Below are 20,042 nucleotides of genomic sequence, written 5' to 3' on the forward strand. Positions count from 1 at the left end.
GCCATCCACTCAATTTCAACATTGTGTGAACAGATCCTTTCTGTGTTTTTAATCCACTCCTGGTTTTGGTTGCAATATGAGGACCACAATACTGACTGAAATATACGTAGTGTGAACCCAGCCTTAGTGTGTGTTCCTTACAGTCTTAGCGTGTGCTCCTTACCGTCTTAGCGTGTGCTCCTTACCGTCTTAGCGTGTGCTCCTTACCGTCTTAGCGTGTGCTCCTTACCGTCTTAGCGTGTGCTCCTTACCGTCTTAGCGTGTGCTCCTTACCGTCTTAGCGTGTGCTCCTTACCGTCTTAGCGTGTGCTCCTTACCGTCTTAGCGTGTGCTCCTTACCGTCTTAGCGTGTGCTCCTTACCGTCTTAGCGTGTGCTCCTTACCGTCTTAGCGTGTGCTCCTTACCGTCTTAGCGTGTGCTCCTTACCGTCTTAGCGTGTGCTCCTTACCGTCTTAGCGTGTGCTCCTTACCGTCTTAGCGTGTGCTCCTTACCGTCTTAGCGTGTGCTCCTTACAGTCTTAGCGTGTGCTCCTTACAGTCTTAGCGTGTGCTCCTTACCGTCTTAGCGTGTGCTCCTTACCGTCTTAGCGTGTGCTCCTTACAGTCTTTGTACGTGTTCCTAACAATTAAGAACGTGGTTGCAATATAAACACTAGTCATTCTGAGAATTGTCATGAATGTTGCTGAATCCTTCACAAATACGTGTGTAATACTTATCCTGGGGAATATTACTGGATATTGCTACGGCTAGGATACTTTAAGGAATACACCTTGGCGTCAAGTGATTGGTTACTGATATTCAAAAGAATAAAATGCTCAATAAAAACAATAAACTGAAGACTAGAAGTTGAACCCATCTGATCTCTTGTATACACAAAGCTATGACTTGGTCATTGCTGAAAGCGAAACAGTTTCATAGTCTACCTGATAGTGTTATGGACTCTCTAAGGCTGAATTATTTGGAGGCTAACTCCATTACGAGACCACCTGCTTTTTAATATGGCGAGTCAGATACTGGCTGAGGGCTGCGGGTGAGTGAGTGCTGGTGTATGAGTGATCTTCATCCCTTAGGGCCTGCTCTTCAATATGAGTAGTTGTATCTTGTGTATGATTTATCGGTGTATAACCATTAGTGTCCATGATATCCCCATCAGCTTGTTCCTTGATATGAGTAGTTGGATCCTGTATATGACCTCTAGGCCGATGTTCGTTGGTGTCTGAGAGATCTCCATCACTCAGGGCTTGTTGCCGGATATGAGTAGTTAGATCTCGTATATGACCTCCAGGCCGATGTTCGTTGGTGTCTGAGAGATCTCCATCACTCCGGGCTTGTTGCCGGATATGAGTAGTTAGATCCTGTATATGACCTGTAGGCCGATGTTCGTTGGTGTCTGAGAGATCTCCATCACTCGGGGCTTGTTGCCGGATATGAGTAGTTAGATCTCGTATATGACCTCCAGGCCGATGTTCGTTGGTGTCTGAGAGATCTCCATCACTCAGGGCTTGTTGCCGGATATGAGTAGTTAGATCTCGTATATGACCTCTAGGCCGATGTTCGTTGGTGTCTGAGAGATCTCCATCACTCGGGGCTTGTTGCCGGATATGAGTAGTTAGATCTCGTATATGACCTGTAGGCCGATGTTCGTTGGTGTCTGAGAGATCTCCATCACTCAGGGCTTGTTGCCGGATATGAGTAGTTAGATCCTGTATATGACCTGTAGGCCGATGTTCGTTGGTGTCTGAGAGATCTCCATCACTCGGGGCTTGTTGCCGGATATGAGTAGTTAGATCCTGTATATGACCTGTAGGCCGATGTTCGTTGGTGTCTGAGAGATCTCCATCACTCGGGGCTTGTTGCCGGATATGAGTAGTTGGATCCTGTATATGACCTGTAGGCCGATGTTCGTTGGTGTCTGAGAGATCTCCATCACTCGGGGCTTGTTGCCGGATATGAGTAGTTGCATCCTGTATATGAGCTGTAGGCCGATGTTCGTTGGTGTCTGAGAGATCTCCATCACTCGGGGCTTGTTGCCGGATATGAGTAGTTGCATCCTGTATATGAGCTGTAGGCCGATGTTCGTTGGTGTCTGAGAGATCTCCATCACTCGGGGCTTGTTGCCGGATATGAGTAGTTGGATCCTGTATATGAGCTGTAGGCCGATGTTCGTTGGTGTCTGAGAGATCTCCATCATAAGAGATTAGTTCCTCCTTAATATGAGTAGTCAGATCTTGTGTCTGATCTGTAGGTGTACACATGTTGGAGTCTGTATAATCTTCATCACTTGCGGCTTTTTCCTTCTTAATACAAGTTAGTTTTTGTTGTGCTTGATCTTTTTGATACTTAAATCCCATTTCATTCAGCCGATTTCTTACAGTTCTGTCACAGACATTGACTCCTGATTCGGCCCATTGGTTTTTCATTTCTCTGGCTGTACATTTCCTATTTCCCAGACATATAGCTTTCAGTTTCTTATCCTGAAGCTTTGATGTCTTCCTCGGTCGCCCCGTATGCTTTCCTTTAATAACCTTCCCATTTTTTTTATACTTGCACCAGATTTTGCACACAGCCGACTGGGAGCAACCAACATCTTTGGCCACACTGCGTGTTGGTTTTCCATCTTGGACAAGTTTTATGATCCTTTCCATTGTTTCGATTGACATCTCTCGTGTTGGGGCCATGTTCCCTGGCAGTGGCCACCTCCAGGCTCGCTGGGTTTCCTGATCCACTACAGACTACTTTGTGATTCCATAATTTATTTTCTGATCTGGAAAAATATTAAAATAATTTAATTTCATGTGTTTGAGGTCTAATTATAATGAAGCAAGAAGGTAATTAACTTATTAAGCCTCGTTTTGTGTCATATCCGTGTTTTGTGGACTTTATACGATTTATGGGAAATTTAAATCAGGATTCCCTCAAAAATTCTGATATATACTGCGGTGTACCTGCAGTGCAGTGATATAGTATAATAGACCAGATGTAGTCTAGTTAGGGATGAGCGAACTTTTGAAAAGTTCGGTTCGATCTGGCGAACTTTCGTGAAGTTCGGATTCGTACGAAACGAACCTAAAACGAACCTTGCAATAATGGCTGAATAATTGCAGCTACAATAGTGCGAGTCTTATAGGGTAGAGTAGTTTTGTTTAGTTGCAGTTGCTATTACAATGAAAAAAGTGGAAAAAATCAAAGTGCAAAAATAGTGAAAAAAAATTTGCCAAGGTGTAAGTGATTAGACGGGACATAGGACACAAAATTCCTTGGACCCAGTAGGGCTGAAAACAGACATTTGACAGTGGAACCAGCAGCAGTAATAGTACTGTATTGGACCCAGTATGGTTGAGAACAGACAATTGACGGAGGATGTTCAGCCTTGGAGTGGTGGCCTGGGAATCCTCACTGATGATGTTGTTCACCACACTTTCAAGAACACAGACGAGTGGGATGATGTTGTTGATCCCATATTCATGCCTGCTCACAAACAGTTGTCCTCAAAAGGGATCAGCAATTGGCAGGACATGTTCGCAGAAACCTGTGTACTATGAGGTTTATCACATGTGCCATACAAGGTGTATGACTCGGCCCCCCCTGCTGCACTGCAGAGACAATGTTCCTCCCATTGTCGGCTACAACACTTCCCACCGTTAGTTGACCTTGGCTCAGCCATTCATATATCTCCTCCCTGATGGTCTGGAGGAGCTCCTGCCCACTGTGGCTCCGTTCACCCAGGCTCACAAAATGGAGGACAGCCTGAGAGTGTCGGGCCTGACATGGTTGGTAAGACACCGGGGCAGGTTGGACTGCAGTCAAAGCGGCGGATGGTTGCAAGCTGGTGGAGGCAAAACTGGTGCAGAACTGGCCCCCTAAAGCACCGGGGAGGTGACAGTGGCAGAATGGGCTAACTTTCTGGTGGTCTTCTGGGGGAATGCTGACCCAATGGGCAGTAACAGACATGTACTGCCCCTGCCCATAATTAAAGGAGCAGACATCAGCACTGGGGTGCACGGTCTTGGACACCAAGATGCCCAATGAGTCGCCAACATTTTTCTTCAAAACTGTGCAGTGATGGGACAGCCGATGGGACTTTTTTTTTCAAGGATAGTGATGGGACTTTTGTTTGGACTGTTTTTTTTTGTTTTTTTTTTGCGGCTAAACTATTTTTTGAACCTTTATTGTAAAGATATGAACTGAGATTTTCCCTTAATAAATTCGATAAGCTGAACACTGAAGTTGCTTTCATGTGTCTTGGTTGATCCTCACAGACAGCTGTCACATTACATTTTTGATTAGGCATCACCCAGGTATATCTGAGAAGACTAATTTAAGGTCTCACCCTAACAGGGGTGACGTCACACATCTTGATATTCACAGAAGACCAGGATACAAGGGATTATAGGAGTAATAATCCCTTGTATCCTGGTCTATTCTGTGAAAAATGTACAATTTTGCGTCGCCGTTATTTTTACCAGATTCGTAACGAACTTTCTCAAAGTTCGGTTCGGTGCCAAACCGAACTTTTTGCAAAGTTCGTAACGAATCTGGTTCATAACGATTCGGTTCGCTCATCCCTAAGTCTAGTAGTGGAGATGATTGGTCTCTATTAGAGATGAGCGAGTAGTGAAATATTCGACTTTTGAGAATTCGAATCAAATAGGCACCAAGATTCGACTATTCGAACGAATATTCAGTTCCATTATAGTCTATGAGAAAAAAAATTCTTGGCACTTGGAGCTCCCCAAATCCCCCATGAAACCTCCCTAGACGATGCCAACACCTCCGGAATGACACTGGGACATCAGCGTGCGCCCGCATCAGAGCTTCCCATAGCCAGAGCCGCTTGCTTCACTGTGTGAACTGACAGGTCTTTCTGCGGCCGGAATTCACTGAATTCCGGCCGCAGAAAACTGACATGTCAGTTTTTTCCGGCGCCGCATGGGAACCCGGCCGGAGTGCATACGATGTGTGTACGCTCCGGCCGGGATCCCATTGAAAATAAGGCATTGTTCCGTTCTGCGCCGAGAACTACAGCCGTAGTTTTACGTAGTGTGAACATAGCCTTAAGCTGTACGGACGCTAGGCTGCAGCAGAGCAGAGATTAGGAGAGGTAGAAAAATGTCCAGGAGATCGGCCCCTTCTGGCGATGAAGAGCTGAAGCTCATGGTCCAAATCATGGACCAAATGGATTATGGGCTAGAACGTGTCCCTGTCACTAACCCCAATACACATAAAAGGCGGATAATAAGGAAGGTGGTACGTGCTCTCCAGCAAGATCTCAACAAGAGAAGGACCCCCATCCAAATCCAAAAAAATGGTCGGATCTGAAATATAAGAGTCCCCGGAACGTGCAGAGATACGGCACGGTGAGTAATATGCTGTGAGACTGCTCGGCAGTGGCGTAGCTACAATGAAGGCAGGGAAGGCGACTGCTATGGGGCCCCTGCAGGAAGGGGGCCCGAGGAAGCCTGCCCTGCCTTCATGGTAGGTACCCCGCTCCCCCAGGGGTCCAGAGAGGAAGAGGGACCCCCACTGCACTGTTCAGCCCCCTCACTGTAGTGCCGGGTGAGCGGGCTGAACAGAGGAGCAGGACCTGCCAGACGGCACAGGAGAGGGATGAAGGACCTTTGGGTCACATGACCCAACTTCTATGTGAAGATCAGCCTGGACTACAGGAGGAGGAGGGGGGAAGCCTGGGAGCTGTAAGTGCTGTGTATGTGTGTCAGTGAGTGTATATATGTATCTGTGGGTATATGTATATGTCAGTGTGTGTATATATGTATCTGTGTATATATTTATATGTCAGTGTGTGTATATATGTATCTGTGGGTATATGTATATGTCAGTGTGTGTATATATGTATCTGTGTATATATTTATATGTCAGTGTGTGTATATATGTATCTGTGGGTATATGTATATGTCAGTGTGTGTATATATGTATCTGTGTATATATTTATATGTCAGTGTGTGTATATATGTATCTGTGGGTATATGTATATGTCAGTGTGTGTATATATGTATCTGTGTATATATTTATATGTCAGTGTGTGTATATATGTATCTGTGGGTATATGTATATGTCAGTGTGTGTATATATGTATCTGTGTATATATTTATATGTCAGTGTGTGTATATATGTATCTGTGGGTATATGTATATGTCAGTGTGTGTATATATGTATCTGTGGGTATATGTATATGTCAGTGTGTGTATATATGTATCTGTGGGTATATATGTATATGTCAGTGTGTGTATATATGTATCTGTGTGTATATGTATATGTCAGTGTGTGTATATATGTATCTGTGGGTATATGTATATGTCAGTGTGTGTGTATATATGTATCTGTGGGTATATGTATATGTCAGTGTGTGTGTATATATGTATCTGTGGGTATATGTATATGTCAGTGTGTGTATATATGTATCTGTGGGTATATGTATATGTCAGTGTGTGTATATATGTATCTGTGGGTATATGTATATGTCAGTGTGTGTATATATGTATCTGTGTATATATTTATATGTCAGTGTGTGTATATATGTATCTGTGGGTATATGTATATGTCAGTGTGTGTATATATGTATCTGTGGGTATATGTATATGTCAGTGTGTGTATATATGTATCTGTGGGTATATATGTATATGTCAGTGTGTGTATATATGTATCTGTGTGTATATGTATATGTCAGTGTGTGTATATATGTATCTGTGTATATATTTATATGTCAGTATGTGTATGTATCTGTGGCTATATGTGTGTGTGTGTGTGTGTATATGTCAGCAATGTCTGTAGCACTGGTGTATATATGTGTGTTTGTGTATGTCAGTAGTGTCTCAAGTCTCAGGTTTGCTCCTAAAGATGTTCTGCAGCAGCTTCTATTAATGTTGGGCTCTAATAAAAGAACCCACCACTAATATCTGCTGCATTTTCTTTTATTTCCGGTTGAGTATTTCTTATGACACTGAGATGATTTCCCTGTGTACAGTCTATTCATGGTGTATACATCAGCACTAGTGTCATCACATTACAGCGTATATATGTGTGTATGTCAGTGGCGTATCTGTATATACGTTAATGGTGCCTCTGTGTGTGTATATGTGCGTCATTGTCTGTGTTTGGCGGGGGGGGGGGGGGGGGGGCGTACAGGATTCATGGGGCCCCATACAGTTTTTTGCTATGGGGCCCCATGAATCCTAGCTACGCCCCTGCTGATCGGGGGATGTGTAATATACTGGGATCTGCTACTGGGATGTGTAATATACTGGAGTTCAGATACTGGGATGTGTAATATACTGGAGTTGTGATACTGGGGTGTGTAATATACTGGAGTAGTGATACTGGGATGTGTAATATACTGGAGTTCAGATACTGGGATGTGTAATATACTGGAGTTGTGATACTGGGGTGTGTAATATACTGGAGTAGTGATACTGGGATCTGTAATATACTGGATTCCTGAGACTGGAATATGTAATATACTGGAGTCCTGATACTGGGATGTGTAATATACTGGAGTAGTGATACTGGGATGTGTAATATACTGGAGTTGTGATACTGGGATGTGTAATATACTGGATTCCTGAGACTGGAATATGTAATATACTGGAGTTGTGATACTGGGATGTGTAATATACTGGAGTAGTGATACTGGGATGTGTAATATACTGGAGTAGTGATACTGGGATGTGTAATATACTGGAGTAGTGATACTGGGGTGTGTAATATACTGGAGTTGTGATACTGGGATGTGTAATATACTGGATTCCTGAGACTGGAATATGTAATATACTGGAGTTGTGATACTGGGATGTGTAATATACTGGAGTAGTGATACTGGGATGTGTAATATACTGGAGTTGTGATACTGGGATGTGTAATATACTGGAGTGATACTGGGATGTGTAATATACTGGATTCCTGAGACTGGAATGTGTAATATACTGGAGTAGTGATACTGGGATGTGTAATATACTGGAGTTGTGATACTGGGATGTGTAATATACTGGAGTTGTGATACTGGGGTGTGTAATATACTGGAGTAGTGATACTGGGATGTGTAATATACTGGAGTTGTGATACTGGGGTGTGTAATATACTGGAGTAGTGATACTGGGATGTGTAATATACTGGAGTTGTGATACTGGGATGTGTAATATACTGGAGTTGTGATACTGGGATGTGTAATATACTGGATTCCTGAGACTGGAATATGTAATATACTGGGATCTGCTATTGGGGTGTGTAATATACTGGGGACTTTCACGACCCTTTTACTTTGTACCCACAGAACCCCCACCCTATTGCCCACATATATGATATGTTCCCTCCACCGGTCATGTGCAGCCACAGCATATGGTCTCCTCTCATAATAGAAGGATTGAGCAGTTTTTAGGAATAAAATAGTCTAGGATGATGATGATGATGTCTATACCTAATGGAAGAACGAAGGCGGCGGCGCAGCAGAATGGCAGCTGTTCGGCCCACAGCGGATGAAAGTCGGGAGTTGGGACCGTCTTGTAAGTGTAAACATTTGCATGTATATATAGGCTATGTTCACACAATGTAACAGGACTTGCAGCCGGTCTCGGACTGGGGAACCTTGAGCCCACCAGGAAATATTTTATTCTAGGGGCCCACCCTACATACACCAGATATACCCAGCGCCAAACCTGTCACATTGCTATAGTGACTTTGCACAGTGCTATGTATGTGACCGGCAATTCCTGCTCACTGTTACTAACTGGTCAGACACTCCAGGGATGGGAAAGGCCGCTGGTTGACCTCAGGGAGATCAACCAAAACACCGCAGAGACACCATCACGTGTCTCAACGTCAGTGTATTCTAGAACATTGCTCCAGGGATGGGGACCTGGACAGCCGAGGCATGATGGGAGTTGTAGTTTTGCAATTGATGTAGAGTTGAAGGTTCCCCATCCCTGCTCTATGCACACAGCACAGCCGCCCACTTAAGTTTCTTAAAAGGTGAAGTGCAATGAAACTAACTGGGGGATTATATGTCATCCTGAAGCTGCTAAACCGGGATACAGGGACATGTGCTCGGAGGGAGAAGAGGAGAGCCGCCAATACGGGGGAGCGTGTGACAGGTCTTTGTTTTTATTTATTTGTTTTGGATAGTTTATACACCACCAAGGACAGCCCCTCCCACACCGCCACCACTGAGAAGCCCCGCCCCTCTGACCCCATCGCCAGCAAGGACACCATCTCCCCAGAGGACGCCTCCAGCATCGAGCTCCTCTTGGTAGGTAAAATAACATGTGATACTGATTGAATTTCTTTCTAGAAAACATTGGCTAATTTTTTTTAGCTCCGACCCTCAGGGACTGTCTGGCCGTTTTTCCCCAGAGCCAACGGAAGCACGGCCCTTATAAGCGAGCTGTAAGAACCTTCCCCTAATCCTCCAAACTTCTCTAGCATATAGTAAGGGCAGAAACCTGAGAAACTACAGGATGGAAATGATCGCTCTCTAATCTGTGATGAAGCACATTACGTGTGAAACAGCTGTTGCCTTGTCTTGTCTGCACCATGTAACCTGTTGTGTTTATCAATAAAAGAAGATTTTATTTTTGCTACAAGCGGGTGAGTGCCACATTTACTCTTTCAAGCTGCTTAAGTTTTCTAATCATCACATAACTCTTTTCTACCTCAACAGTAATAGAGACCCTCAACCAGCTGGCGGAGAAGACAGACCACCTCTCTAGGAGGGCATATGGGGCAATGCGCACCTTAAGGGATGTGCAGCCGGGGCTGAGAAATCTCAAGGGCCAGATTGACAAGTTGCGCCAAAGGCGTTGATGTTTTCTTTTCCTGTTTATTTCTGTTTTTCGTTATTTGTTTTCCTAATTTTATAATTAAAATTTGTTATTATTTAGATCTCTATGCAGTGTTTGTATTGGTTTCTTCCATTGGTTTTTGAATACACTATGAAAGGCAGGCGCTTCAGCTCAGCCTTCCAAGAACAAGGTAGCAGGCAGGCACTTCAGCTCAGCCTTCCAAGAACAAGGTAGCAGGCAGGCACTTCAGCTCAGCCTTCCAAGAACAAGGTAGCAGGCAGGCACTTCAGCTCAGCCTTCCAAGAACAAGGTAGCAGGCAGGCACTTCCGCTCAGCCTTTCAAAAATGAAGTTGAGGACCATCAAGCAAGCCGTGGAAAAATGAGGTTGAAGCCCATTAGGTGAGCACTGGAAAAATTAGGTATGTCTTAAAAGAAAAAAAATCCAAGTGCACTCACCAAATGATGCAGCAAGTGTCCGCTTTATTTAGATCTTGTGCTTAGTTCAGCATAATGCGGGCGGGTGCAGGACGTCAACACCTTCCACAGATGATGACAGCTGTTTCACACCTACTGATCGGCGCTTCCTCAGATCCCGCCCCCTTCAGTCACGTCACCTCATATAGTAATGAACCGTGACGTGTCTGGAAGATGGGCGTTACAATGTCAATATATAACAATATATATATTTGCAAAACACATCTAAGACAGGTACCTACAGGAACATAGATCGGTACGGTCGTTAAGACCCATTTTACCTTGTGCATTGGCTGCAAGTATCCAACGTGCTTCGTATTATCCAAAAACACAGCGGAGAAATTACTTTCTTCACACCCAAAAAATGCAGTTTGGTATCACGTGCCTAAATTGCACAGAGGGTTAAATCCATCCCCAGGACAACCTATAGTCGCCGCTATAGGTTCCATTATAGAAACTTTATCTATATACCTTGAATGGCTACTGAAGCCGCTTGTAAAGGGTGTCCCATCCCTGGTCACAGATACCAAGGAGTTTCTACTGAGACTGGGTAATGTACAATGGCCAGAGGGGGGTCTGCTAGGCACAATAGATGGCGAGGGGTTGTATGCCCGCATAACCCATGAAAAAGGAGTTGCAGTGATACGCCAGCCAGTGGCGGATTATAATGTGGGTGGATTGACCAGGGGGGGGGGGCAGGTTGGGTGGACAGCCCGGGGCCCAGGGTACATTAAATCCGCCACTGACGCCAGCTGTTAGAAAAAACTGAAAAAGTAAAGGGTTTCTGATTTTATTTGTGAAGCTTTGCGGTTCATCTTACTAAATAATTGCTTTCAGTTCGATGACGAGTGGTATGTGCAGGGCGAAGGTGCAGCCATGGGCACGGCCGTCGCTTGCACCATCACCAATCTATATCCTGCTGCACTCGAAAGAGAGATGGTGTTTTCCACCAATAATCCATATCTGAAATCTATCCAGTTACAGTAGATTGGTGGAGGAGGTGTTTGTCATATGGTTGGGCACGGCTGAGGCGTTTGCACTATTCATAGACCACCTTAATAGTAAGAATATGAACATGACAGCAATATCATAGAGTTTCTAGATGTTCATATAACTATGAGCAATAACCAAATAAATCCTGTCAGCTATGGCAAACCCACAGCTTCTAATACTTCACCTCTCCAGCTACCATCCCCCACATACGGACAATACCTCCGCTCACGGAGAATAAACAGCTCTGATGAGACATATCTACAACAGGCGAACAAACTCACCCAACGCCTCCTTAGAAGGGGGTACCCGCTCGCCATACTACAGAAAGCTAATGCAAAAGCTTACCAAAAACACAAAAGGATTTGTTATTCCAAAAAAGCCGCCACAAAAAACAATATAAAAATACGGATGACAAAACACGTTTTGTTTTTTCTTTCAAATATGGCAGATACTATACGAAAAGCCTTAACAGAGAACTGGTCCATTATCCATCACAATCCTATATTTGCCAAGTCATATACTAACAAACCGATGATCACCTTGAGACGTCCTAAAAACATAAAAGACATGATAGTCCGTAGCAAGTACTCTAATCGGGATAAAAAGAAAGATAATTGGTTAAGTAACACCCTACATGGAAAAATGGTGTCCTCATCTGCAACAATGTAAAACCATAAATCTAGGTGCATATATATGTGATGTTCCCTATATGATATGGTCTATGCCATAACCTGTACCTGCGGTCTATATTACATAGGGAAGACCATCCGCCCTATGAATAAGCGCTTCAGTGAAGACGGGAGGTCTCTGCGCACATAACAGGGAGCCCCACGTTTAATAGAACATGTAAACAGCAAGCATGATGGTAATATAAAGGATCGGAAATTCATGGGGCTAGAGCGAGTGTATTGCAAGAGCAGTGGGGATACCAATGGACAGTTACTCCAACGTGAAGCACGCCAGATACTTACAACCAATGCACAAGGTAAAGTGGGTCTTAACGACCGTACCGATCAATGTTCCTGTAGATACCTGTCTTAGATGTGTTTTTGCATATATATATTGTTATATATTGACATTGTAACGCCCATCTTCCAGACACCTCACGGTTCATTTCTATATGAGGTGACGTGACTGAAGGGGGCGGGATCTGAGGAAGCACCAATCAGTAGGCGTGAAACAGCTGTCATCATCAGTGGAAGGTGTTGGATGTCCTGCACCCGCCCGCATTATGCTGAACTAAGCACAAGATCTAAATAAACCGGACACTTGCTGCATCATTTGGTGAGTGCACTTGGATTTTTTTTCTATTAAGACATATTGTGAGTATTTATCTAAGCTCTGTCCGATTGTTGCACCACCATCAGCAGCACACAATATAGAGCACAGAGATACATGCGGCACATGAGGCATAGAGACGTTTGGGAAGCTTGAATAGTGCCGACCCCTATTGCTTTTCATTGAGGTTGAGGCCCATCGGGTGAGCCCTGGAAATATTAGGTTGAAGCCCATCAGATGAGCCCTGAAAAAATTAAATGGGGGGCCCTTGAGTTGAGCCCCCGAAAACATTGGCCATAGTAGGCCCAAAAGGTTTTTCCTTTTGAAAATCACTTGGGGGCCCTTGAAGCGAGCCCCGGAAAAATTGGGTCTAGTAGGCCCTACAGGTGCAGTCAGTGGTTAAGGAGGAAGTAGGAAGTTAAAGAGGAGTAGGAGGTAATGTGAGAGGGAAGTGCACAAGGCACTTCACTGTTGGCTGCTTTACTGTGGTGGACAAGTTCGGAACTCTGGGTCTATCCAGTTGTTGTTCATCTTTAGAAACGTCAGGCGGTCAGCACTGTCCGTGGACAGCCGGCTGCGTTTATCCGTTAGAATTCCCCCGGCTGCGCTGAAGACCCTCTCTAAAAGCACACTGAGGGCAGGCCAGCACCTCCAAAGCATAGAGAGAAAGCTCTAGCCATGTGTCCAGCTTGTTCACCCAATAGGTGTATGGCCCCGAGGGATCGGGAAGGACAGGGTCACTGTCTGCCATGTACTCCCTAAACATCCGTCGATACTTGTCCCTCCTGCTGGTAGGAGGCACCTCAGTGCTGGATGTTTTGCGTTGGGGTGCCATTAAATTGTCCTATATTACATAGGGAAGACCATCCGCCCTATGAATAAGCGCTTCAGTGAAGCGCCACACTTTCACCAGTAGCTCAGGGAGGTCGGAGTTTATTTTCAGGAAATGTTGAACCACCAAATTAAAAACGTGGGCCAGGCATGGTATGTGCGTGAGTTCTTCCAGCTCCAGAGCCGCTACCAGATTACGGCCGTTATCACACACAACCATGCCTGGTCCCAGCTGCAGCGGCAACAGCCACCTTTCCGTCAACTGCAATAGGCCATTCAGCACCTCTCGGGCACTTTGCTGGCCATCGCCCTGCTGCCGTATCCCCACGCCAGTGCTGCAGCGCCTCCATCCAGTGGCTGAGGAAGATGGTAAGGCGGAAGACGAAGAGGAGGGGATGGGGGGGCAGAACCTGTGCTGGCAATTACCTTGGGGGGTCGGAGGTAGTGCCTCCCAGTTTGAGACCCTGTCCCAGCTTCCACCACATTGACCCAATGTGCCGTGATGGATATGTATAGTCCCTGACCACAGGCGCTAGTACATGAGTCCGTGGTGAGGTGGACTTTGGCGCTCACCGAGTATCTGAGGGCCCGCTTGATGTTACCGGACACGTGCTGGTGCAGGTCGGGGACGGCACGCCGGAAAAAGTAGTGGCAGCTAGTGACCGAATAGTGTGGCACGGCTGCCGCCATCAGGTCGCGGAAGGACTGGGTCTCTACAAGCCTAAACGACAACATCTCAAGGGCCAGCATTTTTAAGATGTAACTGTTTAGGGCTTGGGCTTGTGGGTGGCTCGCTGCGTACTTTCGTCTGCGCTCAAATGCCTGCACGATGGACACTTGTTGGCTGGAGGCAAACGAAGGTGCAGGTGAAGTGCCGGACCTAGGCGAAGGGGAAGCTGGGTTGGAAGGACGAGACGTGACCGAAGCAGAGGACGATGCTTCAGTGTCCTGCCTGGTCATACGGACTGCAGAGGCAGCAGACAAACGAGGGGAAGAGGCAGCAGCGGGGACCTCTGACGCAGCTTGTCCCGCGTTCGCTCTCTCCCACTCTGCCCAGTGCTTGCCTTCCAAATGGCACCGCATTCCTGAGGTGGTGAGGTTGCTTTTTTCAGAGCCCCGACTTATTATGGCAGAGTGAGCACCGCTCTCCGTTTATTATTGATGCGGACATTAAAAAATGACCAAACCAAAGAGACACGGCCCCTGGAGGTGGGAGCTTGGCACGGGGGGCTGATACGGGCCTCGGCTCTGCTGCCTCTTGCCTGCCTTCGCTCTATGTTTCCCCTGCCTCTGGACTACCCTTTTCCTTGGGACGCAGTTTAGGGGGCTGCACCGGCCTCCGCAACTCCACAACTTACCCCGCTGGACGACTCCACAGGCCAGGTTGGGTTGGTCACTAAGCCGTCGACCGCCTCATCCTCATCGACTACATCGCTGTCATCCTCCTGCTGCACAACGGACAGACCCATTGCCTCCCCGGATGGCAATTGTGTCTCATCATCATCGTCATCTATGCAGATTCCACTTGGTGGGGGCCATTTCTCACCAACAACCTCACCTGGAGATGGTGGATGCTCCAAACTTTGGGCATCAGTGCATAAAAAATCCCGGGATTCTGGCAGCTCCAATGCCAGAAAACAGCTCCAGGGACTGGGCAAAGGTGACATCAATGTTTTCAGAACATTGGGCAGGTTGGGAGGAAGGAGGGTCACCGCAAGCTTTCTGCAGTCCAGACTCTTGGCTGCCAACAGGACTGGACTCTGTGGACATTCGGGTGGAAGCATTATCTGCTATCCATTTGACCACCAGTTCCTGCTGGTCCGGCCCTAACAGCGGTGTACTCTGCCCTATGCCTATCCGGTTCATGAACTGAGGGATCTTGGAAGCACGTAAACCTGCCTGACCCCTCAGCAGCAGCCGTTGATTTCCAGGTGCTTGCACACAACTTGTGTCTGAACCGCCTCTTCCGCATCCACGACCCCGTCCCTGTGCACTACCCTTCATTGTTGCCTTTTACTGGGCAACTGGCACAATAGGTATAACGTTTACCTGCCCTTAGTGGGCTACACCAGGGACACTATAAGTCACTGTACACACAGGGCACTGGGATAAATACACCTGATGCTGATGCTGCTGTTATATCATCTATTTCTTAGCACTGAGAAGCTTTGGATGCAGAGGTGACTTTCTCGTTGGATCTTCGCCCTGAGAAGGACTTCTGGGTTGTGTAGTAATCCTGCCTGACCGAACCTACTAACACCGATCTCTCCCTGCTCCAGGATCTCTCCCTACTAACACCGATCTCTCCCTGCTCCAGGATCTCTCCCTACTAACACCGATCTCTCCCTGCTCCAGGATCTCTCCCTGACTAGGCTGAAAGCACATCTGTGCTCGAGAGGTGGGAGCCAAGATTCTAGGTCATGTGGTTCAGCCATCCAATGAGAGTAGACGCCATTTTGGCGCTGCGTGCGTACTCCCAGGGTCCCTCACAGTCTCCCTGCATGGTGATTGGATTAAAAAAGCGCCAAGTGCAATGGGAGAGATTTCAAATGTTTCCCGCGTATTCGCCTCACTACTCGATTGAATTTGAATCTTTCAAATACCGCAATATTCCATCGAACCGTATTCACTCATCTCTAGTCTCTATATACTGTGCTGTACCTGCAGTGCAGTGATATAGTATAATAGACCAGGTGTAGTCTAGTACTGAAGATGATTGGTCTCTATAGCTGATGGATGTTTTGTTAATAGGACACAATAGATTGTTGTCACTATAATAATGATATGGTCGTCCCCCGCCTCCATGTTACTATCAGTATATGATTGGTGTCTCCTCCTCCTCCATGTTACTATCAGTATATGATTGGTGTCTCCTCCTCCTCCATGTTACTATCAGTATATGATTGGTGTCTCCTCCTCCTCCATGTTACTATCAGTATATGATTGGTGTCTCCTCCTCCTCCTCCATGTTACTATCAGTATATGATTGGTGTCTCCTCCTCCTCCTCCATGTTACTATCAGTATATGATTGGTGTCTCCTCCTCCTCCTCCATGTTACTATCAGTATATGATTGGTGTCTCCTCCTCCTCCATGTTACTATCAGTATATGATTGGTGTCTCCTCCTCCTCCTCCTCCATGTTACTATCAGTATATGATTGGTGTCTCCTCCTCTTCCTCCTCCATGTTACTATCAGTATATGATTGGTGTCTCCTCCTCCTCCATGTTACTATCAGTATATGATTGGTGTCTCCTCCTCCTCCATGTTACTATCAGTATATGATTGGTGTCTCCTCCATGTTACTATCAGTATATGATTGGTGTCTCCTCCTCCTCTATGTTACTATCAGTATATGATTGGTGTCTCCTCCTCCTCCTCCATGTTACTATCAGTATATGATTGGTGTCTCCTCCTCCTCCATGTTACTATCAGTATATGATTTGTGTCTCCTCCTCCATGTTACTATCAGTATATGATTGGTGTCTCCTCCTCCTCCATGTTACTATCAGTATATGATTGGTGTCTCCTCCTCCTCCATGTTACTATCAGTATATGATTGGTGTCTCCTCCTCCATGTTACTATCAGTATATGATTGGTGTCTCCTCCTCCTCCTCCATGTTACTATCAGTATATGATTGGTGTCTCCTCCTCCATGTTACTATCAGTATATGATTGGTGTCTCCTCTTCCTCCATGTTACTATCAGTATATGATTGGTGTCTCCTCCTCCTCCATGTTACTATCAGTATATGATTGGTGTCTCCTCCTCCTCCTCCATGTTACTATCAGTATATGATTGGTGTCTCCTCCTCCTCCATGTTACTATCAGTATATGATTGGTGTCTCCTCCTCCTCCTCCATGTTACTATCAGTATATGATTGGTGTCTCCTCCTCCTCCATGTTACTATCAGTATATGATTGGTGTCTCCTCCTCCTCCTCCTCCATGTTACTATCAGTATATGATTGGTGTCTCCTCCTCTTCCTCCATGTTACTATCAGTATATGATTGGTGTCTCCTCCTCCTCCATGTTACTATCAGTATATGATTGGTGTCTCCTCCTCCTCCTCTTCCTCCATGTTACTATCAGTATATGATTGGTGTCTCCTCCTCCTCCTCCTCCATGTTACTATCAGTATATGATTGGTGTCTCCTCCTCCTCCATGTTACTATCAGTATATGATTGGTGTCTCCTCCTCCTCCATGTTACTATCAGTATATGATTGGTGTCTCCTCCTCCTCCTCCTCCATGTTACTATCAGTATATGATTGGTGTCTCCTCCTCCATGTTACTATCAGTATATGATTGGTGTCTCCTGCTCCTCCTCCTCCATGTTACTATCAGTATATGATTGGTGTCTCCTCCTCCTCCTCCATGTTACTATCAGTATATGATTGGTGTCTCCTCCTCCTCCTCCATGTTACTATCAGTATATGATTGGTGTCTCCTCCTCCTCCATGTTACTATCAGTGTAATGTGTGACAGCTGAGTGTGACCCCATTTCCCACCATCCCCCACATACACAGCTTATAACTCCCATCATGTATAATAACAGTGAGAAGACGTCTGACCTGGAAATGCTTCCAACCTCAGCCGCAGCCTCCACTTTCTGCCCATGTGATCTTCCCCGTGTCACATGACACAAGCCCCGCCCCTGTAGCTCAGTGGCTGCATTAACCCCTCAGCTGCAGCATAGCTTAGCCATTGTTGCTGGGTAACCCTGTGTATTACAGAGATTCTTTGTCCATGGTTGGCCGGGTGTAACCAGATGGGGTCATTTCAGAAAATTAAAGTGTCTTATTGATGTGATGAGAAGGAATGTATTATTTTAATGTCTTGTGTATATATATATATATTCGTATGGCTGTGTGTGTAGAAGTCATTGTAGTTGTGTGTGTGTGTATGTATACTGTCACACCTATGTCAGCTGTCCGGCCATATACCTGCACAATAGTGTGGACATTGGAGGATACAGTTGTTTGTTGCTATTGTTCTATGGCTGACAGAACCTTATAGCTGTAATTGTAAGACTGGGTCCCCATTGTGCTTGGTAAATATGTACAAGGCCGGAGAAACATCAGATAACTTCCATCCATGGTGATCAGTGGTCTACACAGACATAGAAGCCCATCACCCCCCACCCAAACTTACTATACAGGTCGGGGGTATGTAGCTTCTAGTCAGTCCCAGCTGGGACCATGGATGGAAGGTGCCCAGCACCCTGGAGGTCATCGAGGGAAATGGGCGTATATTAGACCATAGTATACAGAGGGGCTCCCCATCTCATTGTGGATAAAACAACTATGCATCTGTCCCATCTGTAACTGCAGCTAAGTAAATCTCTTATTTTTCTATAAATCTGTGTGGTTATAGCCTTCTCCGACTATTATCAAAAGCAAACGGTTACATAATGGTGTCAGAAGTGGGATAATAGTCCAGGAATTGCTATAACTGTATAATAGAAATATAATGTATGTGTTAGCTGAGATGTGTAGTTGTGGGGTAGATGACAAAGCGAGTCCAGTCCCCTGGTGGGTGTATAGTTCGCGACCCTGGGCACCCAGCACTCGAGGTGGTGACACCATGACAGCGGACAGACCCCAGTCGGCTGGTGGTGCCTTGTTATGTCTCTTGAATGGCGGAAGACCGCAGCAGATGTGGGATGGATCTGTCTGCTGGCGCGAATTGAGAGAGACATACAAGAAAAAGAAGTGAGGCAAGTGGCTTCATGGATGTGGAGATTGTAGGGGGGGAGCAGCTCCTCACCAGGTTTTGGCCAATGAGCGGTCGCTGTGTGTTGGTTTATAGGTTTGAAGTAACTCATGGTAAGAGTTAGAGAGATGTGAAACCTGTAGTAATGTGTTTGCTAAGAGGATGAGTAGAAGTTGTGTGTTATTGGCCGGTAAGAATGGAGGTTATTGTATTACCGGTATTGGAACGATTAATGTGTAGAAGGTAACAGTGTGATAGTGAAAAGTGTAACTTCCAGCCAGGGCCGGTTTTAGACTAAATGTGGCCCTGGGCAAAGTTGAAGGTGGGGCCCCAAATGCTGAAATATTGTAGCAGCAATTTAAGGTTCCCATACACTTTACACTTTGGTTAGTAGTATCTGCTGCTCGTGGTGGGTTCGGCCATCAGTGTAAGGTGTATGGGGCTCTCTGGACAGTCCTCTGACAGATGATATCAGTGGACATAGGGGGTTGGGCTTGATGAAAAATCAATGCCCAACCTCTTTGTTCTCAGAGAGACAAGCCACCATCAGATCTCTATCTCATTAGTGATGTGTGTGCAGCCCTTGCTGTATATAGTGAACAATGAAGATATATACTACCTGATCACGTTCCCCGGTGTCCTTGTCTGTGGGATCCCCCAGTCCCAGCTCTCACTTCTGGTCCTCTCTCTGAAGTGATCGGTCGTTCAGCCAATCACTGGCCGTAACAAACAGACAAGGCCTGAGGACACCGGGGGACGTGATAAGGTAAGTAACAGCTTTATTATGTTATACGCACAATCAGCAGACAATGATTTTTACACTTGCCAAAAGACAATGATCATTTGATTACAGTTGTCTCTATATACACAGAGCGATATCGGCCGGATTCGGACAATTTTCGCTCCGTATATTATGGCCCTTAGTCACATTGAGTCAATTCAGAAGGTTACATGCCAGGA

The 20,042-nt window shown here is 45.8% G+C and overlaps 1 protein-coding gene across 1 annotated transcript; it reads right to left on the bottom strand.

Moving 5' to 3' along the window:
* Positions 1–162: 162 nt before the first annotated feature.
* FAM153A (family with sequence similarity 153 member A) lies at positions 163–17,991 on the bottom strand. The gene is made up of 2 exons (XM_069978769.1): positions 17,942–17,991; positions 163–2,766 (listed from the first exon to the last, which is right to left on the bottom strand). The coding sequence occupies exon 2, from the start codon at positions 2,678–2,680 to the stop codon at positions 977–979; it is 1,704 nt and encodes a 567-aa protein (XP_069834870.1). The 5' UTR covers positions 2,681–2,766; positions 17,942–17,991; the 3' UTR covers positions 163–976.
* Between the last annotated feature and the right edge of the window lie 2,051 nt (positions 17,992–20,042).

The sequence above is a fragment of the Dendropsophus ebraccatus genome, chromosome 8 (genome assembly GCF_027789765.1).
Source record: "Dendropsophus ebraccatus isolate aDenEbr1 chromosome 8, aDenEbr1.pat, whole genome shotgun sequence".
Taxonomy (NCBI): Eukaryota; Metazoa; Chordata; class Amphibia; order Anura; family Hylidae; genus Dendropsophus; species Dendropsophus ebraccatus.

Bases quoted from the DNA above. Each gene is read 5' to 3' on its own strand.
- FAM153A (XM_069978769.1), bottom strand. From the start codon at position 2,680: ATGGCCCCAACACGAGAGATGTCAATCGAAACAATGGAAAGGATCATA.